General features: G+C 41.0%; 1 protein-coding gene across 1 annotated transcript in view; it reads left to right on the forward strand.

Moving 5' to 3' along the window:
- The first annotated feature begins 10,009 nt into the window (after nucleotides 1-10,009).
- USP32 (ubiquitin specific peptidase 32) overlaps nucleotides 10,010-27,447 on the forward strand; it is a 198,125-nt gene continuing 180,687 nt past the window's right edge. Inside the window, exon 1 of the mRNA XM_069602726.1 lies at nucleotides 10,010-10,273. Within this exon, the coding sequence (XP_069458827.1) occupies nucleotides 10,216-10,273 (58 nt within the window). The 5' untranslated portion in view covers nucleotides 10,010-10,215. The remainder of the gene's footprint in view (nucleotides 10,274-27,447) is intronic.

The following is a 27,447-nucleotide window of genomic DNA, read 5'->3' on the forward strand; positions in this document are numbered from 1 at the left end:
CCAATGTCCACCCACTGGACTGCCAGGGAAGTCTCTGACCAGTCTATTTTATTTATTTTTCTTTTTTAAAATGTAGACCATTTTTAAAGTCTTTATTGCATTTGTTACAATATTGCTTCCGTTTTATTTTTATTATTATTATTATTTTTTGCTACAAGGTGGGATCTTAGCTACCGACCAGGGATACACCATCTGCATTCCAGTGTCCACCTACTGGACTGCCAGGGAAGTCCCTGGCCATTCTATTTTATTTACTTATGACTGTGCTGGGTCTTTGTTGCTGCTTGAGGGCTTTGTCTGGTTGTGGTTTGAGGGCTTTTCATTACAGTGTCTTCTCTTGTTGGGGAGCACTGGCTCTAGGGTGTGCAGCTTCAGGAGTTGCAGCACATGGGTGCAGTAGTTGAGGTTCACACACTCTGGAGCACCAGTTCAGTAGCTGGGCAAGGGCTTAGTTGCTCTGTGACATGTGGCATCTACCTGGACCAGGGATCCAACCGTGTCCCCTGCAATAGCAGCTGGATTCTTAACCCCTGGACCACATGGAAGTCCCTCATTCTATTTTAAATTACAACCTTCATCTCAAGACTTTCTGTCTCCTCTTTTGGCCATAGAGCTTGTAACCAATTGGTTGTTATTTTGCTTATTGTCTTTTCCCATTAAAATGTAAACTTCACAAGAGATGGAACTTTAATTAAATGTCTTCAGTGTGCAATTAAGTGTCTTCAATGCCTAGGACAGTGCCTGCCATGGAGCAGGCACTTTATATTTGTTGAATGAGTGAACGAATGGCTGATTTCTTACTTAACCTTCAAGACTCCCACACCCCTAGACGTCCTTCCCTCCCCACTCTTTCAGTTTGGACTAATGCCTCTCCCTACTTTCAGTTCCAGGGACATACTATATTTATCCTGATCAAAGTGACTTTAAAATATTCAACATTGGTTCATTAAGATTTAGCACAGTCCCTTGCACAAGAAAACTGCTTAATGTGAAAATGAATTATTAGCAACATTCATATCAAATGATGGGGCAGTGGGAAAATGCTAGCTAGGCAACAGTGAGGGACTTGTCAACTTCCTGTTTTTCTATACGAATTTCCTTCCTCTTTCAAAGAAATCCAGATTTGATTCTGCCTCCCGCCATGGAGTGAAGGTGGAGGGGCAGTAATTAAACACAATTGTCAAAATTTTTTGACCAAATACTCTTGTATAGCTTTCCAACCCTTTTGGAAGAAAATATTGGGACTTGTTTTTAACGATATTAATTGTTGGATCAGTAACACCAAGCAAAGATTTTACCTAAAGCTACAATCACAACTCATGTACTGGTTAGCTAGCTTCACCTCCTAATTCCTTTTAAGGCTCCAGTGATTTACTCCATCCTGACTTCCACTGTGAATTCCTATGAGTTTTCAAATTAAACCACAATTGTGTGTGTGCATGCTCAGTTGCTAAGTCGTGTCCAACTCTTTACAACCCCATAGACTGTAGCCCACCAGGCCCCTCTGTCCATGGAAATTCCCAGGCAAGAATACTGGCATGGACTGCCATTTTCTTCTCTAGGGGAATCTTCCTGACCTAGGGATCAAACCTGCATCTTCTGCTTGGCAGGCGGATTCTTTACCACTGAGCCACCAGGGAAGCCCTATATCACAATTATTAGCCATTAAATACCTAAATGTAGACAGGCACATCCCTGTATCAGAATTTTTAAAGATATATATTTATTTATATATTTGGCTGCACCAGGTCTTAGTTGTGGCACTTGGAATCTTTAATCTTCATTACGGCATGTATAATCTTTAGTTGCAGCATGCAGGATCTTTAGTTCGGGTATGCAAACTCTTAGTTGTGGCATGTGGTATCAAGTACCCTGACCAGGGAACGAACCTGGGCCCCTTGCATTGGGAATGTGGTGTCTTAGCCCCTGGACCACCAGGGAAGTCCCTCTATACCAGAATTTTTGATCATTCAATTTTATTTTTTTAAGCAGTTTTAGGTTCACAGCAAAATTGAGCAGAAGGTAGACTTCCCACTTGCCCCTGTCCCCAAAATGCATAGCCTCCCCATCAAAATGATAGTTACTGATGGAAAGGAAGCCCCAAGAGATGTTGGACAATTAGACAAACAGCAGACTGGGAGTTCACTAAAAGGTGGGAAATAGAATAGAAGCATTGTGTTAATTAGCCAGGTGAGGGAAAAAAAAAAAACAAACAGCCTGAACTAAAAATAAAAACAGATTTGAGCTGGCAAGAGATTGTATATTTCAAGAGATAATAAGATAATAGAATTTAAGATCTGAAAAAAAGCCTGATTGTGTTTAAATCACTCATCTACTAGATGAAGAAATCAAAGGTCAGAGGCACCTTTGGTATTTCTCAGATATCTAAGAAAGCATATTAGACTGATAAGCTGGACTTTGGATGACTTGACAAAGCTATTTAGAACCTAGAAGTTGAAGTAAGGTATATCCTATCTGTTCAGAGCTGGATTCTGTATTATTCTGTGTTTTCATTGCTGAGTGGAATTCAATTAATGGATGTAATCTCAAACTTGTAGTTTCTATTTTGCTGGAAAAGGCTGGCCTAAGAGCACAATGGAGTTGCCACAATATAAAGAATAAGAAGATCAGAAAGACTACAAAGAAGCTACTTGATTTTTCAGTAGCTAACAAGAAAAAGCAGCCTTTTGGGTGACTGGTGGTCCTTGCATGAGACCTATTTCCTAACAGATATAAATTATTAATTAAAAAAAGGCACAAGTACAACTTCATTGCAGTTGGATTGGAGGAAAAGGAGCACTATCAAGTGTCACCACTTACACACGCTCAGCGAGTAAATGAAATGTTTGCCCAGCGTGGATTGTGGTAAGACTGAAAAGAGAACTTCTACAGTAGGTCTAAGTTAAAGGTCCTCACTGAACATTTTCTTTCCCGTTCTTAGTTTCAGTTTAGGTATCTGAAGAGTTGGAAGCCCTTAGGGGAAGGCCCTGTGGAAATCTTGCCAATTTTAGGCATCTTTTTAAGAACGGTAAGTAAGAAAGAAAAACATCTCTAACTGCTGAGTAGAGACTGATATCTTTTTAGTCATTCTTCAAATATTTTGTCCAGGTTTAAAATGAAAGTGAATTTCATGTCTACAAAAGCAGCGAGTCAATTCTTTGTTCCTTGGCTTTGTAATAGGTAAATGATAATAACAAAACTTACCTTAAACTGATATTAATGTTAAAAGGATGAGGGGAAATCGACTTTCTCAGATAATCTTGATTAGAACATAATTTTTTTTTTTAGTTTTTGTTTTTTAAATTAGAATGTAAATTGATCCAACTTTTTTTCATTTTAAGAATTTAAGTGAAATAATATACACACCACCTACCCTTTGGGGGCTTCTCTTGTGGCTCAGCTGGTAAAGAATCCACCTGCGATGTGGAAGACCTGGCTTTGACCCCTGCGTTGGAAAGATCCCCTGGAAAAGGGAAAAGCTACCGACTCTAGGATTCTGGTCTGGACTATACAGTCCATGGGGTCACAAAGAGTCGGACACGACTGAGCGACTTTCACTTTCACTTACCCTTTACCATCATCACCAATTTAAGTGATTGTTTCTGAAGAATCAGATATATTCTCCTTCTCACAGAGCCATCACCACCATGCCAAGTTTGTGTCTTGTAAGACCAAAATTCCACCACCAGCAAAGTCTCACTCCCCATCCCCTCCCACAGCCCCTGACACTGATGTCCAGTTTGATCCATGAGTTGTCAACCACAGGGTCCCCACTGGAGTGGAATCCTACAGTGCCTGCTGATGGGTTGTTTTAGAAGAGTTGAGTTTCAGTTTGAATCTCTTCCTATTTGCATCTGAAGAATCTGCATTTAGGGAGAGAATGTATGAAGAAGTAGGTATACAAGGGACAGGGTGTCTGGGGCACAGATGAGCTAGGACCTGACCAGCTGCCTCTTGGGCCCTCCTGTCCCATTTCTTGGCTCACCTCATCTGCTTGATCTAACTTTTTAGGCAGGCAACCTGGCAACATCTATTAAAACTTAAAGAATAGCAAAGAGAGACAAGAAGGCCTTCTTCAATGAACAATGCATAAAAAAAATAGAGAAAAACAACGGAAGGTGAAAGACTAGAGCTCTCTTCGGGAAAATTGGAAATATCAAGGGAACATTTCACCCAAAGATGGGCACAATAAAGGACATAAACGGTAGAGACCGAGTAGATGAAGAAGAAATCAAGAACAGATGGAAAGAATACACAGAGGAACTGTACCAAAAAGATCCTAATGAACTGGTTAATTACGATGGTGTGGTCAGCCACCCAGAGCCCGACATTCGGGAGGGGGAAGTCAAGTGGGCCTTAGGAACAAGGCCCACTGCTGTGAACAAAGTTTTTGGATGTAATGGAATTCCAGTAGAGCTATTCAAAACCCTAAAAGATGATGCTATCAAAGTGTTGCACTCATTATGTCAGCAAATTTGGAAGACCCAGCAGTGACCAAGGACTGGACAACATCAACCCTCATCCCAATTCCCAAGAAGGGTAGTACTAAAGAATGTTCACACCACTGGACAATTGCACTCATCTCCCATGCTACTAAGGTCATGCTTAAAACCTTGCATGCTAGGCTTCAGTATTATGTGAACCAAGAACTTCCAGATATCCAAGCTGGGTTTAGAAAAGGCAGAGGAACCAGAGATCTAAATTCACTGGACCATAGAGAAAGCTAGGGAATTCCAGAAAACATCTACGTCTATTTCATCAGCTGCGCTAAAGCCTTTGACTGCGTGGATCATAACAAACTGTGGAAACTCTTATAGCAAACTCTTAAAGAGATGGGAATACCAGACCATCTTACCTGTCTCCTGAGAAACCTGGTCAAGAAGCAACATTTAGAACCCTGTACGGAACAATTAATTGGTTCAGGATTGGGAAAGGACTATGACAGGGCTGTCTGTTGTCATCCTGTTTATTTAACCTATACACTGAGCACATTGGGCTTCCCTGGTGGCTCAGAGGTTAAAGCGTCTGCCTCCAATGTGGGAGACCTGGGTTCGATCCCTGGGTTGGGAAGATCCCCTGGAGAAGGAAATGGCAATCCACTCCAGTATTCTTGCCTGGAGAATCCCATGGAAGGAGAAACCTAGTAGGTTACAGTCCACGGGGTGACAAAGAGTCGGACAGGATAGAGCGACTTCACCTTCACCTTCACCTGAGCACATCATGAGAAATTCCTGGCTGGATGAGTTACAAGCTGGAATCAAGATAGGCAGGAGAAACATCAACAACCTCAGATACGTGGATGATATCACTCTAATGGCAGAAAGCGAAGAGGAACTAAAGAATCTCTTGATAAGGGTGAAAGAGGAGAGTGAGAAAGCTGGTTTAAAACTATATATTAAAAAACTAAGATCATGGCATCTGGCCCCATTACTTCATGGCAAATAAAGGGGGAAAAGCTGGAAGTAGTGAGAGAGTTCCTCTTCTTGGACTCTAAAATCACTGCAGCTGGTGACTATAGCCATGAAATCAGAAGATATTGCTTCTTGGCAGGAAAACTATGACAAATCTAGACAGCGTGTTGAAAAGCAGAGATGTTACTCTGCTGACAAAGGTCCATATAGTCAAGGCTATGGTCTTCCCAGTGGTCACGTATGGTTGTGAGAGCTGGACCATAAAGAAGGCAGAACGCCAAAGAATTGATGCCTTCGAACTGTGGTGCTGGAGAAGACACCTGAGGGTCCCTTGGATAGCAAGGAGATCAAACCAGTCAATCTTAAAGGAAATCAACCCTGAACATTCATTGGAAGGACTGATGCTGAAGCTCCAGTATTTTGGTCACCTGATGCAAACAGCCAACTCATTGGAAAAGTCCTTGATGCTGGGAAAGATTAAGGGCAGAAAGAGGAGAGGGCATAAGAGGATGGGATGGCTGAGTGGGATCACTAATGCAATGAATATGAACTTGGGAAAACTTCGGAAGATGGTGAGGGACAGGGCAGCCTGTCATGCTGCAGTCCACGGGATCCCAAAGAGTCTGCCATGACTGGGTGACTGAACAACAACAATTAAAACGTAAAAGGTTCATATTCATACTCTACCATTGCAATTCTGGGAATGCCATCTACAGATACACTGACACACGTAAAAAGGTATATATTTACTAGGGTGTTTATTGCAACAGTACTTGTAATATTGAAACACTTGAAACAATCTAATGTTCATCAATAGGTAATTGGTTAATTACACATTAAATATACAAAATTGGCATCTTTAAAAAGATTAAGATAGAGCTGCATTCTGAGATAAAAAAGCAGTCTGGAATATTCAGTTGAGTGAAAAGAGAAACTTCAGATCAATACATAGACTATGAATAATATGAGTAAAAATAAAGGGAGTATAGATGCAAATGTTATATGCATGAAAAATGGTGTAGTCCCAGAAAACTGGAAAGATTATATACTTCTCCTGTGAAACAGTGAGTGTGACCTTTTGCTTTAGATATACTTTTGTACTGATGGAAATTTTTTTTTTTGCAATGACTGATTGTACTTTCACTGAAAATAGAGTAGGGACTTCTCTGGCAGTCCAATAGTTAAGACTCGGTGCTCCTAATGCAGGGGTCACAGATTTGATCCCTGGTTGGTGGGGAAACTAAGATCCTCCAGGCCCGGAAGCATGTGGCCAGGAAAAAAATTTTTTTAAAGGTTAACTGCTTTAAATAGAAGTATAATAGGAGTAGGGAATTCCCTGGCTGTCCAGTGGTTAGGATTTGGTGCTTTCACTGCTGTAAGCTCAGAGAACTAAGATCTTGCAAGCTGTGAGGAGAAGCGCCCCCAAAATACACACACACACACACACACACACACACACAATCACAGCCCCCTATTGTGTCACCATGGGCAACAAGTCCCTAATTCTTTTAATTTTAAAGTTTTTATTTAATTTGTCTGCACCAGGTTTTAGCTGCAGCATGTGGGATCAGGTTCGTTGACCAGGGATTCAACCCAGGACTCTTGCATTGGACCACCAGGGAAGTCTAAGTCCCCAATTCTAGAAAATCAATTCTCTTATTGTGCAGTCATATTTCATACAGTGTGGGCATCACTTTGCGGTAATCCAGTTAAACATAAGTCAGGTGCTGCTCCACCCTTTATTATATTGACCTCCTTGTCTGTGACTTACACTTCTTTGGCAATTACTAGAATGACTCTGCCCTATTTCTGTGCCAATTTTCTGGGAGTATAATCTGAGGAACACTGTCATTTAGATGCCCAACTGGAAGAATAAATTACATACCATCTCCCATGAATCTTCCTTTGGTTAACTCTTTCACAGACACATAATCATAGGTAAAGCAATGGTTCCTCAAGTGCTATCTAATGCTTAAAGTCAGGGGCTGGCCAACTCTTCAGTGGATTAAATGAAAGATAACGAAACAGAACAAACTAAATGATTAATAGAATTCTTTTCACCATGACAGGTAGACTTTAGATTTTCTACACCATCAAACTTAAGTGCTATATCAATTTTAAGTTATAATAGAGGTTATGTTTAACATCTGACTGCCTGAGATGGTGTAATACAAACCAAAGAAAGAAAAGAGAGTGAAGTCGCTCAGTCGGGTCCGACTCTTTGTGACACCATGGACTGTAGCCTACGAGGCTCTTCCATCCGTGGGATCTTCCAGGAGTGGGTTGCCATTTCTTTCTTCAGGAGATCTTCCCAACCCAGGGATTGAACCTGAGCCTCCCTCATTGTAGGCAGATGCTTTACCATCTGAGCCACCAGGTAAGCCTAACAGAAACCAAAACGCAGGTTTTAATCCCAGCTTAACATTTTAAATTCCCATCAGACATAACTATCTGCTTCACTGCCTTCAATAATATGTTTAAATGACCTTAAACAACAGAGAAATAGTATTTCCTAATTTTCTATCTCAACCCATAATTTTGAGTACTACTTAATCCATGGTAAATCACGTGATGAAGTGAACATTTTTATGACCCTAGGGGAAGCTGGGCCTAAACCCAAGGAAGAAATCTTAAAAGTTCCTGTGTATTAGTACTGCTCTAAATCTTTCATTATGTAGTTTATAGTCTATTCTTTCCTGAGTATTTTATAATAATTTACTATTTCATGAGATAGATTAATTCCAACCCAATCCCACCTTTCAAGTGGGGCAAGTACTAAAAAGAGATAAAACAATTTGCTTCCAGTTCTACTGTAAATCAAGTGGGTAGATAATCACCCAGGGCTGTCCTTTCTACAGCAAGGTCGCCTTTAGGTACTGATTATTTAGGACAGTAATAAAGCCAAGGTATGTTGTAATTAAACTCTTGAGGGTCTTTTCTCCCACAGCTGAGCCCTTTCTTAAGAGTCACTTCCCATTAATAATGATAATCTACTGCAGGCTGAAGATGACTGAGTTGTTTTGTCTGAAAACCTGCGTTTGAGCCGAACTAATCACCTGGAAATTAAAGGCTTTGAAGTACACTCCCAACCCCCTTATTCATGGCCTTTTAGTAGTGAAACTAATCTGAGGCCTTAAAATTAACTACCTCACAGTGAACTGGAAAGGGCAGCACTGTGACTAATGCCAGGCTGCTGATCTGGTCTGCCAGGAAAGATGAGTAGAGTTATTGCCTTCTCTCTCTAGCAGGGCATATTATAATCTGTTGACTTTAGGAACTAAAATCCTTTCGCTGTCCCTGAATTACGTAAGTATCACCTTAAATCTAATCTAATTCAAATGATTATTTTTCAATGTATTTTCGTATCCAGACAAACTGAGTTAAAAAAAGCAAGGACCTGAATTTATTCCATTGTAGGCATATACTATATTTACTTATTCATCTGTCCAGTTGATGAGACACTTGAGTTGCTTCTACCTTTTGGTTATTTTCAATAATGTTCTATAAACATGGAGATGTAAGTTATCTGTTCCTGTCCGGGTTTTCAATTCTTTTGGCTATACAGTCACAAGTGGAAGTGCTGGGTCACATGGTAAACCTGGGAAATTCTGCTACCGTGCTGCAACGTGGACGGATCTTGAGGACACTATGCTAAATGAAATAAACCAATCACAAAAAGGGAAATACTGTGTGATTCTGCTCTTGAGATATTTAAAAATGATTAGCATGGCAAATTTATATTTTAACACAATTTAAAAATAATAAACAAAAGCGCAAGGTACTCTCATCAGTCTTGTAACGCTCACATTTCTGGTGGGGAGCAACTCTTGCAGATAAGCTAAGCTTTTGCGTAACAGCTTCCAAAGGCTGTACCAGAGGCAGGCGCAGAGCAGGAGATGCGCCCGGGGGCAAATTGGCTCTGCGTGAAAGAAAATCCAGCGTCAAAGGGTCGGGGGATGGGGATAAAGCTAAAAGGAAGATGTTCTAAAATTTGTCCCAAGATTCACTTTCCTTAAGAATCACTCCACTAGGATGCAGAATTCTCTAGTGAAACCCTTGAGTTTCCTTTCCTTTCACAACTTCCTTCCTAATCAAAAATGTCCTTAACGTCTGGAATGCCTCTCCTGCCCGTTCCTTTCTCTCACGAACCGCACCCCTCGGACCCCGGCTCCCTAAGATTCCATTTCTCTTTCAAGACGGCTCTGGGCCACAATCAAACCAACCGTCAAGGGTTACGACCCCGCCCAGCGACTACCAGAACTCGTGGGCGGGAGGACGGCCTCAAGCGCCCCGGAAGTCACCACCCCTCAGGCGGGCGGAGGCCCCCGGGCCTCGCGGCTTCGGATTGGCCGGAAGGTGGGGATGATGCGTTACGCGCAGGGTCTGGCCCCGCCCCCACGCCCTGCGCGCGGCAAGCGTGAGGCGGGGCGGAGTGGGTGGCCTCTGGCGGCCATTACCCGGAACAATCCCCGGCCTCGGGTCAGGTGACCCTCGGCGGGGCAGGCGGGAGGGAGGGGGCGGGAAAAGGGCGTGAGGAGGGAAGGGAGGGGAGGGGAGGAGAGAGGAGAAGGGCGGAGTAAGAGGGAGGGGAAGGGGGCGGGGTGGGAGCTGGTCACGTGATTCGGCATGGAGGCGGTGGCGGCGGCCGGGAGGAGCCGCCGGGGCAGAAGCCGCACTTGTTAGTGTTGGGGGAGGTGGGGACCGGGGGACGCCGACACCGTCAGCCAGGGACGCCGAGGAGAAGGCGGGAGGGGGGTGGGGGCGAGAGCGGGCTCCGACCCCCGGCCGAGGGGATGAAGGGAGCATGGGCGCCAAGGAGTCACGGATCGGATTCCTCAGCTACGAGGAGGCGCTGAGGAGAGGTGAGGGGGGAGGGGTCTGGGCGAGCTGCCGGGGAGGCCGGCGACGGGCCGCCCGGAGGGTGGGTGACCGGGAAGGGGAGGGGAGCTTGAGGGCGTGGGGCGCCTGAGGCGGAAGGGAAAGGAGGCCACGATGGGGATTTTTGCGGGGGAGCAGGGTCGGATGGGAGCAGTGTTTGGGGATTGGGATCGTGTGGACGGGGGCAAAGCTTTCCCAGAGAGAGGGGTGTCAGGCGCTGGCAGGGCGCTGACCGTGCTCTCTGGTGGCGTTGTTCTGGATGTGTCCAGGGAAGTCCTCCTCCCCTTTTTCCTTGGGTGGCATCAGCCCTTTCCAGCCCCCCTTATCCTTTACTGCCATTTTCTCCTATCATTCGTTCATAGACCCTCCAGCGACATCCTAACCTCGTACCTAACAGCCCGGGCTGGAAGGCAGGGGGAAGGCGGCTGCAATGCTCTCTGTTCGCTAGCAGAAGCCCCTTCCAGTTGTGTGCCGTCTCTGCCATTTCCAAAGGCTTTTTGCCTGTCTCTTGGGGGGCTGTCACCGTCCGCTGCCTGCCACCCCCTCACCCTTTGAGCGGCTGACTTTGATGAGAACGACCTGAAATTGAGTTGTGTTTGAGGTGAGATGAGACTGGACAGCTGGTGTTGCCACAAGACCTTGTCTTCGGTTTCATCGCCTCAGACATTGGTCAGAACCTTTCATTGCACTTGATCCCCAGTTCGCCTCCCCTCCTTCCCCATAAAATGGCATTCGGAAATCCAGCATTCTGATATTGTGTTATAGCTCCCTTTAGAGACCGGCCTTCTTGCTGCCGGTTCTAGCCTGCTGCTTATTGGCTCTGATGCACAGTATGTTGTTAACAGCCCCAACCCCCCTACCACTTAATCTGATACCACTGTCCATGATCACTAAAGCACACGCTAACTGAAGTGTCTATTGCTCAGTTTATGGCCGGAATGTGACTTAATTTTTCATGACTGGGATTTGAGAGAGAGAGAGAGTGTGTGTGTGTGTGTGTGTGTGTGCGCGCGCACGCTTGCGCTTATATTTCTTGGTAAAAAGTAAAAAAAAAAAATTAAGTAGCTTAGGTGTTAGGCATTATTGTTAACAGGTTTCTAAGTCAAGAAACCAGCCATGCTTCAGGTGATGGTATTAGTAGCTGAAGAAAAAAACTGGATTACAAGACAGGCATTCAATATGAGAATTTAGGAGCGAACTCTTGTTCGTGTGTTGGAAGGAAAGGGTAAGTTCATTGGGCCATCACCTGAAATTACATACAGAATTTTGATATATTCTTGTGAAATAACCAGAATAACAAAAAAACGGCTTTTAGGTCTTTTTTCACCCTGTGGAACAGTATACTGATTGTTCTTATGGGCAATCTTGCTTGAACTTTTTTCCTTGCTTCAATATGAGAAATATTCCAAATTCTTGATGTGTTTCCAGCTCTAGTAGACTAGTCATTTCCGGGATGCTGTTGAGCCTGACAGGTCTGGCCTCAATTAGGCAATGGTTTACATGGCAGTGAAAGAGGACTTCAGTGAAACTGATTTACAGCTTCAAGGTTTAGAGGTGTTTAGTTTAAGTTTGAGGGTGATTTAGCTGACATTAAGGAATTCTGAAATTAAATTTTTATCTAACTCTAGCCACATATAAAATAAGATTCTACCTTTGTAAATATAAAGGAAATTAACAATTGGTGTATTTTAAACTGATTTGACTGAAGGTCTTCGTTCAATTTGTTAGGAGTCTGCTTGTTGAATTTTAAAACATCTTTGAAGAGGTAGCAAAATATTTGTTAAAATCTTCAACTTGTTTGAATGAATTTATGTTTTATCATTTTTGCTGGAGAGGAAAATTAAGGCAAGAAAGAGAAGCAAGCTGTTGATAAAACAGCATTTCTAAGTGTAAACCAGGAGCTTTTTTTAAAAACAACTTTCTATTTTGTATTATGGCATAGCCAATTAACAGTGTTGTGATAGCTTCAGGTGAACAGTGAAAAGACTCAGCCATTTGTATGCCTATATCCATTCTCCCCCAAACTCCCTTCCCATCTAGGCTGCCACATAACGTTGAGAAGAGGTGAGCTTTTTAAATAAAAAATAAAGTGGGTAGTTCTTTTGAATGTAATACTGTTTGTTAAATGTCAGACTTTGATATAAAATTTTTTTAGCTTGTAGAAGGAATTTATAAAGCTTTTGATAGAGCTAGAAAATAGTTTGAGAACTTTTCTGAGGCATGTGAATAATCTAAATAGGTTCTAAAACTTATATCTGTTAGTCTTAGCTGCTTGCTTATATTGTATCAGGTGAATGGGGAGGTGATAGGACAAATACACAGTGTATGCTATATGAATCACTGTACAAGTAAAAAGCTATCTTGACTACTGCAATACCTACTTGCTTGGCTTTACTTAAAAGTAGGGATCCCTAAATAATGCCTAACCATAATTAGGTGGTATTAAAAAAAAAGTCAAGTACATATTGCCACCTTCAAATATGGAGTTACGGGCTGTTTATCTTGCAGAATGGGGCCTTGGAAATGCAGTGTTACGTTAACGACAGATAACACCTACTGGACCTGAGTGAAAGGGCAGTCTGGTGACTTCTTGTTTACATTTCAGAAGCTCTGGAAATTAGAAGATTGCTTTTGGATACTATTTTAGCTACACTGTATATCAGCTTAATAAAAATGAATAGTTTCCTTAAAGTATACCTTAACCTTTTTTTTTTTCAAAGGAGATGTATTAGTGGTAGCTTTTATTTTTGGCTTGTATCTCTATCTTTCTTAAATAGAACACAGGCTTTCCCTTGAAGGCTTGACTCTAGTTAAATTGCATATATTATCTAAAGTATAATTTACTTACCATACTTTATGGATAGTGAAAATTTTAGCAGATAAGTTCTACATCTCTTTACTTCAGTTCTTAAGTTTGTGGCCGTGTATTCCTAAAAATGTATTCTAAATGCTTGGAGCATAGCATTAAAAAAAAAAAAAAAAAGGCAACCAAATGGAAGGAGTTGCAGTTTAGAGCATTTCAGAACTCAGAATATCTTCTCCAGTTTTTAAATTCTTTTTTCATGCTTCTTGTTTCCTTGCATCATTCTGGAAACTGAATTATAAGGCTTTTTTTTTTTTTTTAAAGTAAGAATTGTCTAAATTAAAATTGTCCTTAAGTGAAGTTGCTCAGTCGTGTCTGACTCTTTGCGACCCCATGGATTGTAGCCTACCAGGCTCCTCTGTCCGTGGGATTTTCCAGGCAATAGTACTGGAGTGGACTGCCATTTCCTTCTCCAGGGGATCTTTCCCCACCCAGGGATTGAACCTGGGGCTCCCGCATTGTAGACGCTTTACCGTCTGAGCCACCTTAGCTTTTACATTGTGGTAATACGATACAGTGGGTAAATTTCTTCCAATCCTTTTCTTTGAGTAGAGTTTGGCAGTTATATTAGACTAAGCAGTTAGGTGATGTCAGAAAATTTTGTTGTGGATTCACGTTTTGAAGTGTGTCTTTGCTCATACATTCAGCAAATTTTTACTGAGCATTGGCTACTTAGACATTGAAGGAACAGAGATGACTTGGTACCCCTTCTCTTATAACCTGGGTCAATGCTCTCCACTGAAATATATAGTATATACTTTAAAGTGTATGTAAGACTATCCATGGGAGGTGGGAATAAAATATTAGCAATTCCATTTTAAGGTTCTTTTTTTGGGTTTATTTGATAATGGGCATAATAACTTCTAAATGTTTTATGTATTAAATTTATAAATAACACACAATATATTAAGTGTTACAGTACTATAGAAGGGCGTGCTGTGGGAGTGCAAAGTGTGTGGGAGTATTTGGTGACCTGGAAGTGCCCTGCCACCATACTCATTTCATAGTATGTGCTCAATAATTGTTTGTTAAAGAATTTAGCACTTAAAGGTCATTGTGTTTGCTAGTGAAATAATTAAGCACGTAATAGTTGAAGATTGCAAAACTTCTCATTTTTCCTACCCACTAACCCTAATGTGCTCTAAGACATTGACTCTTCAACCAAGATTTTATCCTCCATGTTTCATAGTATTAAAATTAAATTTTCGTTAGTATTATGCTAACCCTGATGTGATGTTAGCTGGTTTAGTGTAACATATCATTGTATAAATGGAAATTGAATTTCACAGTTGGTACTTTCTGGGATGCACTGTTCTCTTTTATTAAGACACCAATTTTGCCTCTCGATATTTGCTAAATTTACCAGTGAACTCTCTAGCATTAGTGTGCAATGGTAGGTCTAGCCTTTTGCAGGTATGCCTCATCAACTGTTGTTATATGTAAAGGAGAAAAACAGAGCAGTTAAAAAAAAAATTTATTTATTTGGCTGTACCAGGTCTTAGTTGCAGTATGTGCACTCTAGATCCTTGACCAGAGACTGAACCTACCCGCCTGCACTGGGGGGCTTCACTGGTGGATCAGATGCTAAAGAATCTGCCTGCAAGGTTGGAGACCTGGGTTCAATCCCTGGGTTGGGAAGATCCCCTGGAGGAGGGCGTGGCAACCTACTCTCATATTCTTGCCTGGAGAATCCCCATGGACAGAGGATTCTGGTGGGCTACAGTCCATGGGGTCGCACCCCTGCATTGGGAGCATGGAGTCTTAGCCACTGGATCAGTTTGCTTATATGTAGTTACCTAAGTAGTTACAAAGATACTGTTCTTCATAATCTCCAGTTTGACACTCCATATGGAGTGTCAGTGACAAAGAGGAGATAAATACACCAGTGAACCCTGGATTTGGGGGGGATGAGCAGAATGAGGTGACATCACTTGACTGTTAACGGCCTCCCCATTTACCAAACTGGACAGCTGTTGTTTGTTTTTTCTTGTTCATTGTTTGCCTTTGTGCTTGGTTAGTGAGACTTCACAGTGACAGCATTCAGGGTTGCCTTCCAAAAAGATGTGTAAGTTCCTTCGAGTTGGGAATATTGTGACCAGCCTATAGCCAGGTGTTTTCTCAGGAGACAGGGAAGGTTTTTGGCCCTTGATTTTATGATAGGTCACTGGAAGATTTAGGAACGTGAATATTTTTGTTGTTGTGGCTGTAGAAAATCTGTTTTTGGAGCACTCGAGTTTAATGCTGAGAGTTTAAACTCCATTGTTAGCCAGCTGCAGAGGTGGAGAGATACTTATTGATGAATTAAAAGTTGGTGGTTTGATAGTGGTACTGAGAAGGCTAAGATGGGACTGACAGTTCTTTTTAAACATTATATCTTACATTTAAAAAAATTACATTGGAGTATAGTTGATTTATAATGTTGTGTTAGTTTCCAGTGAACAGCAAAGTGATTCCGTATTCATGTAGACATATATCTATTCTTTTTCAGATTCCTGTCCCATTTAGGTTATTACAGGAAATTGAGTAGAGTTCTCTGTGCTATACAGTAGATCTTTGTTGATGACAGTTCTTTCCATACGGTTTCCAGAAAGCGTGGCTTCTCTTTTCAGGGCTTTTTTATGCTTCTGTTTTTACCTTTTGGGCTTCATGATATTTGTGTTTAAATTGGGCCACCCACTCAGCCTTTTTCCTTTCTTCTGCTAAGAAGGAGCTCTTGGAGGTCAGAGGTAGATAGTTGATTACTGACCCCAAAACCTGACGAAACCAGCTTTATGAAATTTACTATTATAGTCAGAGGCCTTCTGTTAGAAGATCCATCTATTCAAAGATGAAGGCCTTCCCTTTTCACCCATTTTTATTAGGAATTTAATATTAATATAAAGCTCTCCTTATTTTAGAGAAATCCCATGTTTATCACTATCTTGTGAACAAGGTTCAGGACAATTGATGGTGGTTGGAGTATTAGGAGCAAAACTGTGAGGTGTTACAGAGGAAGTTCTCCTTCTGTTTCATTTCTATAAAGTTAGATTGTGTTAACATCTTACCGCTTGCAGAAAAAAGCTTTTAAGGTCTGCTGTGGTGTCTTGCCTTTTCCTAATACCTTGTAAGAGTCTAGAGAGATTGCATTGTGAGAAGGACTCTTGTATCAAGCTAGGCCTTGCCTAGTCTTCCATGTGACAGTAAATGGCACCACTATTCCAACATAGTTCCTAAAGCCAAAAATCGATAGACATCCTCACTTCCTCTCTCACCATCTGACCGACCCTCTGGTCCCCAGTTCGAGTCTGCCGCCCAGTTTGTTGTCTAGTCCAGTCTGTTAACGTCTGCTCGCCTTCACCGCCACTACTCAGTGGCCATCATCTCTTGCCAGTTCACATGGTTTCCTAGTTTTACATAGCAGCCAGTGTAATCATAACATTCAGACGGGATCCTGTCATCCCTTTCCTGTCAACCTGCTTTCCTCTCAGCTTGGAAAAACTGTTTACAAATTTTCCCATGTCTGGCTCATTTTTCATGCCTGAAGTCCCAGCTCTGATTGCCTCAGATCAGCCTTCTCGTATCGTCTTACATGACGTGGTCTTCTGTCAGTGTTGTGCTGCTCTGCACAGTTCACAACTTGTGATTGTTACATTTATTGTCAGTCATGATGCTGCATTCCCAGTACCAAGATAAGTTCAGTACCTGGTGTATTTTGTGCTCAGCAAATATTGCATGATTGGGTGAATATATAAATGATGGAGAGAAGATTTGGAGAACCACAGAATGATTGTGGAGGGTAAAGAGTGAAGTGCTGACAGGGATGAGTATACTGAGCAATATGTCCATCCCAGAATTTCTTTTCCTTTCATCAACTTTGAAAAAAATTGCTAAAGGTTTTGAATCATAGTTAAAAACATGGAATCCTTAAAATTAATACATAATTTTGTGTGTTTAGTTCAGGGATTTAATCTAGTAATGTACATTCCTGAGTAGTCATTGAGAGACTAGAATGGCAGTCAGTATTGTGTTTATGAACGCTTAAGAATGTCTTTTAGTAATACATAGTATTTAGAAATTTTGTTCATGAAGTGATTTTTGGGGAAAAGATTTATTTATTTTCAGTTTATTTTTATACATTGATATTCATATACTTTTCATCCATAATGACAAATAACATTCTATTGCTGGATATGAGGTTAGAGTTGGAAATTTATATGCTTCAAGTGTTGTACAGAGTTACCTTGGAAGCCGAGAATAAAATTCACATATAGAGCGTTCTCACTGGTTGTAAATAATCCAAATGATTTTAAACTAAATTTTATGAATAGCTTTTAAAAAAAATTAGGATTATTTTTCTTACACTCCACAGTAATGCCTTTCTTTCTTTTAGTCTTTTAGTTTTAATCTTTATCACAATGATATATGCACATAATTTAAAATCAAATGATTTTACAGGGCTTGTTATGGAAACAATAGTACTGTTATTCTCTCTCCCAGTTTTCATTTAGCCAGTTTTCCTCTAGTCATCAGCTAATACTTTGAACACTTTAAATTTATTAATTTGGTCCTTATGTCTTGAAATAATATGATGAGGACTTGTTTTTTTTTTTTAAACACTGCTACCAGTCCCCAACACACACATATGTGCTCCTGTCCTCCCATTTTCTCTTCTTAGTGTGTGTATATTTTAATTTTGTTTAGAGATAGTTGTTAACTGTTTATATATTAGGCCTTTGTAAGTGCTCTTCTCAGCTAAGCTATTTAATATACTATTAGTAGGATTGCTTTCCTTTTCCTGTACACTTTATTTCCTCTTAAATATTCCCTTATTAATTGCTTTTATTTGTGTAGGTTTCTATTTACTGTAATTCAACCCCCAGAGTTGCCACCAAATGTTAAATCTATTCCATATGTTAATAGACCTCAGATGTTCACTCAGTTCACTATATTAGAAAAAAACATGTCCTGGAGCCTTCTGGCCTGCTCCAGTCTGTACGTTTTGCCCTTGCCCTTCTAGCCTCGTTGCTGTCCTGGAGATCTCCTCTGCTATCCTGTGTTGGATCCTGTTGTCTGTATACCTCCTTTCCTCTTTCTTGATTTACCCTTCCATTTTGGTGAGGCCACACCACACAGAATGTGGCATCTTAGTTTCTCAACCAGTGACTGAACCCGTGCCCCCCTGCAGTCAAGGCTTGGAGTCTTAACCACTGGACTGCCAGGGAAGGCCCTAAGCTGGTGCTTTCCTTAAAATTATTATTTCTCTAGTCTTTAGTGTCCGAGAGGCCTTCTATGTTTTAATCAACTAATTATCTTGAAGTTCCTATTGAATAATCCTAACACTTAATCTCCAGTCATGTGGGTCTTAATTTAAGGCTCAGGGAAGATTCATTGCAGTCATCAGTTAGAGAGAGGCTGGGGTGGAAGGAAGACATTGCCCTAGAATGGAGTTTTCATGATCATATATGGTTCAGTGGTAAAGAACCCACCTGCTAATACAGGAGACATAAGAGATGTGAGTTCAGTCCCTGGATCAGGAAGATTCCCCTCAAGAAGAAAATGGCAACTCACTCTAGTATTCCTGCCTGGGAGATCCCATGGACAGGGGAGCCTGACAGACCACAGTCCAAGCAATTGCAGAATCAGACACGACTTAGCGACTAAATGACAACATACCACTACTGCTAAGGTATAAAACTCCACGAGGGTGGGACATGTATGTTTTACTCACTGCTGTATCCCTAGCACTTACACAGGGCCTATTATATATTAGCTACTCAGTGTAGATTTTTTGTTTTTAAGAATTACTTACATATTTTTGATTGCTCTGGGTCTTCGAGGCTGTGCTGGGCTTTCTCTAGTTGTGACGAGCAGGAGCTGCTTTCCATTGTAGTGCACGAGCTTCTCCTGTGGCGGTTTCTCTTGGGAAGCACAGGCTCTAGGTGCACAGGCTTCAGTAGTTCTGGCGCATGGGCTGAGTTGCTCTGCGGCATGTAGAATCTCCCTGGAGGGGAATTGAACCCACGTGCCCTGCATTGGCAGGCGGAATCTTACCCACTGTACTACCAGTGAAGTCCTCAATACATATTTGTTGAATGAGTGAATTGCATATCAAAGCAATCTTTTCTAAAAACTAGATTGAATTTTTAGAGGGAGCTTGGTTTGGGTATATGTGTGTGTGTGCCCAGAGACCTAAAACTCATGTTTTCATATCTACAGTATATATGTATTTAAATGTATCTTTTACTTTATAAAAAGTGGTTAGTTGTATTAGGCATGTTATTATGTCATTTTTGGCTCTACTTTAAAGTTGGTTTTGGAGTCTATTGGTGAGCAGCTGTGGCGGGAAACTGTGATGGGTTTAGAACAGTTGTTGGATTAATAAACCTGGTTTAGAGATTCTTTAGTTTATGTAAGCATCTATAAATGAAGTCTTTCACTGTGTGAAATTTTATAGATCAGAAGTTATTCATTTTGTCAGATGTTGACTCGACCTCTTTAAAGCTGATTATGGAAGGACAAATTGCCTATTCTTTATAAGTTTGGAGGTGTAGTAAGGAGGAATTACCTAATGGTGGATCCATTTTATTTGTCATATCACTGGTACCATCTTAGAGATTCAAATAGAAGTTGACGGGTGATTACCAAGCAAATATATTTAAATTACAAAGAAATAAGACATCATCTGAATGAACACTTGGCAGTGAATAACATCTCATAGAAAAATGTTCCATTTTGATTGGAGCATATTTCTTATTTCAGTAGAGTGCAACTTCTTTTTCTACAAATCTCCTTTTATGATGCATATGTCTGCGATTTACCCATGGGCCCAGGCCAGAAACCTAGTCATCAGTTGAGACTTTTCCTTTCTTTCCTCTGTTCACATTTAATCAGTCACAGTGTCCCTTTGGTGCTGCCTTCTTATCTTCTGTTCCTTTTCCACCTTTAAAGTTGTTGCCTTAGAAAAGACCTTCATCTGTCTCCTGGACTATTAATCTCATACCCATAATCCATTATTTATTTTTCCACCAGTATAGTCTTTCTGAAATTCTCAAGTGCCTTTCAATGGAAAGTACCTGTACCCTATGGTTTAAAGTCAGTCTAGCATGACAAGCACTCGTAGTTTCTGTGATTTGGTCCTTGCCTGAATACTTTTTGCCTTTGAAAATGCAGAGTACTTTCTTATCACTTACATATAGTTAAGTGCTCAAGTCTCACTGTACAGTTTGATGAAATTTTCGATGTGTACCCAAGTAACCACCATGTAAAATCTAGAAAAAGAACATTTCCCACACCCCACTAGGCTCCTTCCTGCCCTCTCCCAGTTGATAATACCCCTCAGAGGTAACCAGTGTTCTGACGTCTGTCACTGTAGAGTAGTTTTGCCTATTTTTGAGTCTCATGTAAATAGGATCATGTAATATTTGCCTTTTTGTGCACAGTGAACTCATTTGTTAAAAAGTTGAGTGTAAACTCATTTTTAAGGCCAAATTTTAAGCCTTTTCTCTATGAAGTGAGTTCTTGAGAAGATTACTAGTGTCTTGAAATTAGGGTCAGTGTGTATTATTTTTATTTCTAGAAGCTGACATAGAGGCTGGCATGAGTTGATGTGCCTTTTTCTTCCTGTACTAGCTCCCTCATCAGATCCTCATCCCTCAGAACTGAGCCCAGGCATCAAGTCCTCTGAGAAGCCTTCCCTGACGCTGCTCCTACTTCCTCTCCTGCTGTAATGCCCTTTTACTGTAGTAGCTACTCCACTGCATCACAGCTGCTGGTTTATTTGTCACCTCTACTTTATGTTGAGTTCTGAAATGCTTGAGAATGAGAACTCTGGGATCTAGAGGTACCTGGCAGGGCTTATATTAAAATGTTCACAGAATGAATGGGCCAGCTTAGTGCCTTTTGAATTATGAAGAAAGCTGACAGAATAAAGCTAATAGTAATAATCTGATAAACTGTGTTTTTACAGGATAAATTATGGTTGTTTCATGACATTCATGCAAATATTTGAATGCCCCAGGGATATAAATATTTAAAATTGAGTTACAAACTGGCTCTAAACTAAAATTATCGGAATCCATGAAGCACTTCATAGAAAATATGAAGGAAAACAAACACAACCTTATGTGCAAGGACTGCTGCTGCTGCTGCTAAGTCGCTTCAGTCATGTCCGACTCTGTGCGACCCCATAGACGGCAGCCCACCAGGCTCCGCCGTCCCTGGGACTCTCCAGGCAAGAACACTGGAGTGGGTTGCCATTTCCTTCTCCAGTGCATGAAAGTGAAAAATGAAAGTGAAGTCGCTCAGTCTTGTCCGACTCTTCGCGATCCCATGGACTGCAGCCTACCAGGCTCCTCTGTCCATGGGATTTTCCACGCAAGAGTACTGGAGTGGGGTGCCATTGCCTTCTCCGATGTGCAAGGACTAGTTGATTTCTAATTTGTGTTATAGTTTGCACCTTTGATTAAGTTTGAGTGCCCACTTTGTGCAGATGAGCAAAAAGTTTTAATGGTTCTGAGACACTCATATTTCTTATAAGTTGTAAATACTAGTATGAATAGATAAAAGGGAAAAGTCATGTCAGAAGTCCATGTAATTTTTTGGAATGTTTTCCATATGATTTACACAACTTGATATTACTCCTGCTTTAAAATTTTTAACTTCTCCATAATAAGCATTATCTGGGCTAATTGGTTGGTTCTCCTCATTTCAAATTTCTGTCATTTGCCTGGGTGACGTTTTCTCTACTTTCGTCTATTTTAATAATTTTATATTGTATGAAGTGTTGGACAAGCCTGATGAGGCTGGAGTATGAATGGTTTGTTCCCATTCTACTCATCTTTTTGGACTTCTAGACTTTGCCTAAATCTTCCTGTCTTCTCTAGAACATTACTTAACTATCCAGAGCTTACTACCCTTGAATTCCTGTGACTTTTAATTTGTATACTTATTATTTCAGTATCTTTACATATGTATGGTGGTGTTGTATGTGTATTAATTCAATCTTCCTGCTAGAATGCAAGTTTCTCAAGGAGGAATCTTTTTCAAAACAAGTCACTTTGCACAGGTTCAGCATTTCTTGGGTGATCTGGTGGCTAAGCCAGTTAAGAATCTGCCTGTAGTGTGGGAGACCTGGGTTTGATCCTTGGGTTGGGAGGATTCCCTGGAGGAGGGCATGGCAGCCCACTCCTGTATTCTTGTCTGGATAGTCCCCATGGACAAAAGAGCCTGGTGGGGTCGCAGAGTCAGACACGACTCAGTGACTGAGTACACAGCACAAGAGACCAGATGGTTATAGTCATCGTGTCTTTACATGATTATGATGTGTTGTACTTTATATAAAATCAATAGTTATTTCTTAGTTTTCTTTTAAGATACACACTTGGCCCTCTGTGTTCTGTGGGTTTTGTGTTTGCTGATAAGGAGGACTGACTGTATTTATTGTACTGCTCCATTTAACGTAAAGGACTTGAGCATTTGTGGATTTTGGTATTCTGGAACCAGTCCCCCACAGATACCAAGGGACAACTGTACCTTTTAAATTTCATTTCCGTGTCTTCATCTGAATGTTTAAATAACATGTGGCTCCTACCTCAAACTTTGTAGGAATGTAAGTGAAGGTTACAATTATAGGTCCAAGAGAACTATACTGCATAGCAGTTCAGTATGTATTAGAAGAACTTATTAGAAGATAGGCACTTGAAGAGGTGGAAAGAATACACAGAAGAACTGTACAAAAAAGATCTTGATGAGCAAGATAATCACGATGGTGTGATCACTCACCTAGAGCCAGACATCCTGGAATGTGAAGTCAAGTGGGCCTTAGAAAGCATCACTATGAACAAAGCTAGTGGAGGTGATGGAATTCCAGTTGAGCTATTTCAAATCCTGGAAGATGATGCTGTGAAAGTGCTGCACTCAATATGCCAGCAAATATGGAAAACTCAGCAGTGGCCACAGGACTGGAAAAGGTCAGTTTTCATTCCAATCCCAAAGAAAGGCAATGCCAAAAAAGGCTCAAACCTTGCACTCATCTCACACGCTAGTCAAGTAATGCTCAAAATTCTCCAAGCCAGGCTTCAGCAGTACGTGAAACTTCCAGATGTTCAAGCTGGTTTTAGAAAAGGCAGAGGAACCAGAGATCAAATTGCCAAATCTGCTGGATCATCGAAAAAGCAAGAGAGTTCCAGAAAAACATCTATTTCTGCTTTATTGACTATGCCAAAGCCTTTGACTGTGTGGATCACTATAAACTGTGGAAAATTCTGAAAGAGAAGGGAATACCAGACCACCTGACCTGCCTCTTGAGAAACCTGTATGCAGGTCAGGAAGCAACAGTTAGAACTGGACATGGAACAACAGACTGGTTCCCAATAGGAAAAGGAGTACGTCAAGGGTGTATATTGTTACCCTGCTTATTTAACTTCTATGCAGAGTACATCATGAGAAACGCTGGGCTGGAAGAAGCACAAGCTGGAATCAAGATTGCCAGGAGAAATATCAATAACCTCAGATATGCAGATGACACCACCCTTATGGCAGAAAGTGAAGAGGAACTAAAAAGCCTCTTGATGAAAATGAAAGAGGAGAGTGAAAAAGTTGGCTTAAAGCTCAACATTCAGAAAACAAAGATCATGGCATCTGGTCCCATCACTTCATGGCAGATAGAAGGGGAAACAGTGGAAACGGTGTCAGACTTTATTTTTTTGGGCTCCAAAATCACTACAGATGGTGACTGCAGCCATGAAATTAAAAGACGCTTCCTCCTTGGAAGGAAAGTTATGACCAATCTAGATGGCATATTAAAAAGCAGAGACATTACTTTGCCAACAAAGGTCTGTCTAGTCAAGGCTATGGTTTTTCCTGTGGTCATGTACGGATGTGAGAGTTGGACTGTGAAGAAGGCTGAGCACCGAAGAATTGATGCTTTTGAACTGTGGTGTTGGAGAAGATTCTTGAGAGTCCCTTGGACTGCAAGGAGATCCAACCAGTCCACCCTAAAGGAAATCAGTCCTGGGTGTTCTTTGGAAGGACTGATGCTAAAGCTGAAATTCCGGTACTTTGGCCAACTCATGCGAAGAGTTGACTCACTGGAAAAGACTCTGATGCTGGGAGAGATTCAGGGCAGGAGGAGAAGGGGACAACAGAGGATAAAATGGCTGGATGGCATCACCGACTCGATGGACGTGTTTGAGTGAACTCCGGGAGTTGGTGATGAACAGGGAGGCCTGGCGTGCTGTGATTCATGGGGTCGCAAAGAGTTGGACACGACTGAGCAACTGAACTGACTGACTGATGCAAGTGAAAACACTGCAAGTGGATTTTTCAGCCTTTCAAAGTTTTCACATTTATTAATTCCTTCATAATTATTTCCTGATAGTTAAAAAAGAAAACTGATTTGATGTTTGCACTTCTGTAAAACCCTTTCTAAACGCTGTGTGTGTGTATTCCTAATATTAAGAAATGAATATACTTTTCTCATACATGAGAGAAAACAAAATTGCACTCAATTATGATTGCTGATTGTAATAGGAATATAGCTTTATGACTAGTATTTTCAACTATGTCTTAACCTTGTTGTAAGGAACTTCTGAAATGTTTCGTGTGAATTTTTGTCTCATCCTCACAGACTTGGGTGTATATGTCATTTTTTTTTTCTGACTTCAGTAATTTATTATTACTATAGTAAACTACTGTAGTACACTGTATATAATATGAACTTTACTCTTTGAACCATTTAAAAGGGCATACTTCACTGCCATTAAGTACATTTCATGATACTGTGCAACCATCACCACTATCTTTCAAGAACTTGTTCATTAACAGAAACTCTATAATTGTTAAATAATAACTCCTCAGTTCTGCCACCCCCGCAAGCCTCTGATAACCTTTATTCTGCTTCTGTCTCTGAATTTGTCTGGTCTAGGTACCTCAAGTGAAATCATGCAATGTTTATTCTTTCATGTCTCGTTTTACTTAGCATAATGTTTTCAAGGTTCATCCATGTTGTAACATGTAGCAGATTTCTTTCCTTTTTATGGCTGGATAATATGTATATACTACATTTTGTTTATCCACTCATCTGGACATTTGAATTGTTTTTACTTTTTGGTTATTGTGAATGATCCTTCTAGGAACATTGGTATACAAATATCTCTCCAAGACCATGCTTTCAGTTCTTCTGATATATACCTTGGAGTGTTGTCCAGTCCCTAAGTCGTGTCCAACTCTTTGTGACCCCATGGACTGCAGCACGCCAGGCTCCCCTGTCCTTTACTGTCTCCTGGAGTTTACTTAGATTCATATCCATTGAGTCAGTGATGCTATCTAGTCATTTCTTCTTCTGCCACCCTCTTCTCCTGTCCTCAGTCTTTCCCTGCATCAAGGTCTTTTCCAGTGAGTCAGCTCTTTGCATCAGGTGGCCAGAGTATTGGAGCTTCAGCTTTAGTATTAGTCCTTCTAGTGAATAGTCAGGGTTGATTTCCTTTAGGGTTGACGATTTGATCTCCTTGCAGTCCAGTGGATTCTCAGGAGTCTTCTCCAGCACCGCAGTTTGAAAGCATCAGTTTTTTGGTGCTCATCCTTCTTTATGGTCCAACTCTCATATCCGTACATGACTACTGAAAAAACCATAGTTTTAACTATACGGGCTTTGTAGGAAAAATTATATCTGTGCTTTTTATTTTAATATGCTGTATAGGTTTGTCATAGCTTTCCTTCCAAGGAGCAAGCCTCTTTTAATTTCATGGCTGGAGTCACTGTCCACTCAACGTTTAGCAGTTTGATGAACTGCCAAATTGTTTTCCAAAGTGGCTGCACTGTTTTTACACTCCCACCAGCAGTGTATGAGATTGCAGTTTTTCCATAACCTTGTCTACACTTGTTATTTGTCTTTCTTTTTTCTTCTTCTTTGTTTTTGGTGTTTATTTTTTATTTGGCTGTGTGGGGTCTTAGTTGCAGCACATGGGATCTTTGTTGTGGCCCACAAGCTCTGTTAGTTGTGGCACGTGGAACTCAGTTCCCCAACCAGGGATCCGACCCGCATCCGCTGCATTGCAGGGCGGATTCTCCAGGGAAGCCCCTATTTGCCTTTCTTATTTTAGCCACCCTAGTGGATAGCAGTTTTGATTTGTATTTCCTTAATGGCTAGTGATGGTTGATCATCCTTTTCTGTGCTCCGTCATTTGTGTATTTTCTTGTTTTTGAAATGAGTTGTTTGCTTTTTTGTTGTTGTACAAGTTCTTTATATATTCTAGATATTAATCCCATATTGGATATATGATTTGCAAATATTTTTTCCCTTTGTGGGGGATGTTTTTCATGCTCTTGATAGTGTCTTTGGTGGTCAGAATTTTGATGTCAGATATTTAGTTTTGTTTTTAAATATTATAGAGTGTGTAGAGGATAAAACCATAAAACCCCAAAAGATTGAACCCACAGCTGTAGAAATCCAGAGCAGAAAGTACCCTACTTCCTATATCCAAAAGAATTCCCCAAATAAGAGAATCCTTTGGACATAAATAATATGCACAGGCTGTGGGTAAATTAAAAGCAAACAATATTCACAAAGGCAGTGCTGTCTGAAATGAAAGTACTGGAGAGCCAACTTCATGATCAGATTTAGCCAGGTTGGAAAATTGGGATATTCATGGAGGAACATTGTGAAGATCAACCTCTATCATTGCAAGTCAGTGCAGTCGCTCAGTCGTGTCTGACTCTCTGTGACCCCATGGACTGCAGCACGCCGGGCTTCCCTCACCAGCTACTGGAGCTTCCTCAAACTCATGTCCTTTGAGTCAGTAGTGCCATCCAACCATCTCATCCTCTGTTGTCCCCTTCTCCTCCTGCCTTCAATCTTTCCCAGCGTCAGGGTCTTCTCCACTGAGTCAGTTCTTCTCATCAAGTGGCCAAAGTGTTGGAGCTTCAGCATCAGTCCTTCTAATGAATATTCAGGACTGATTTTCTTTAGGAAATTAGGATTGACTGATTGAATCTCCTTGCAGTCCAAGGGACTCTCAAGAGTCTTCTCCAACACCATAGTTCAAAAGCATCAATTCTTTGGCGCTCAGCTTTCTGTATGGTCCAACTCTCACATCCATACATGACTACTGGAAAAACCATAGCTTTGACTAGATGAACCTTTGTTGGCAAACGTGCACAAGTGATAATTGGTAGCCTCACAAGGAATGAAATATGCCTTGTGTCTTTATCAATTCTAAGGAGGCCTAAAGCCTATATGTTATATATGCTGCCAGAGTAGAGACCAGTTTATTGTTAAGATGGTACTTAGTGATGCAAATAATGTTTATATGTCTTAAA

This window comes from Ovis canadensis, chromosome 11 (assembly GCF_042477335.2).
Source record: "Ovis canadensis isolate MfBH-ARS-UI-01 breed Bighorn chromosome 11, ARS-UI_OviCan_v2, whole genome shotgun sequence".
Classification (NCBI taxonomy): domain Eukaryota; kingdom Metazoa; phylum Chordata; class Mammalia; order Artiodactyla; family Bovidae; genus Ovis; species Ovis canadensis.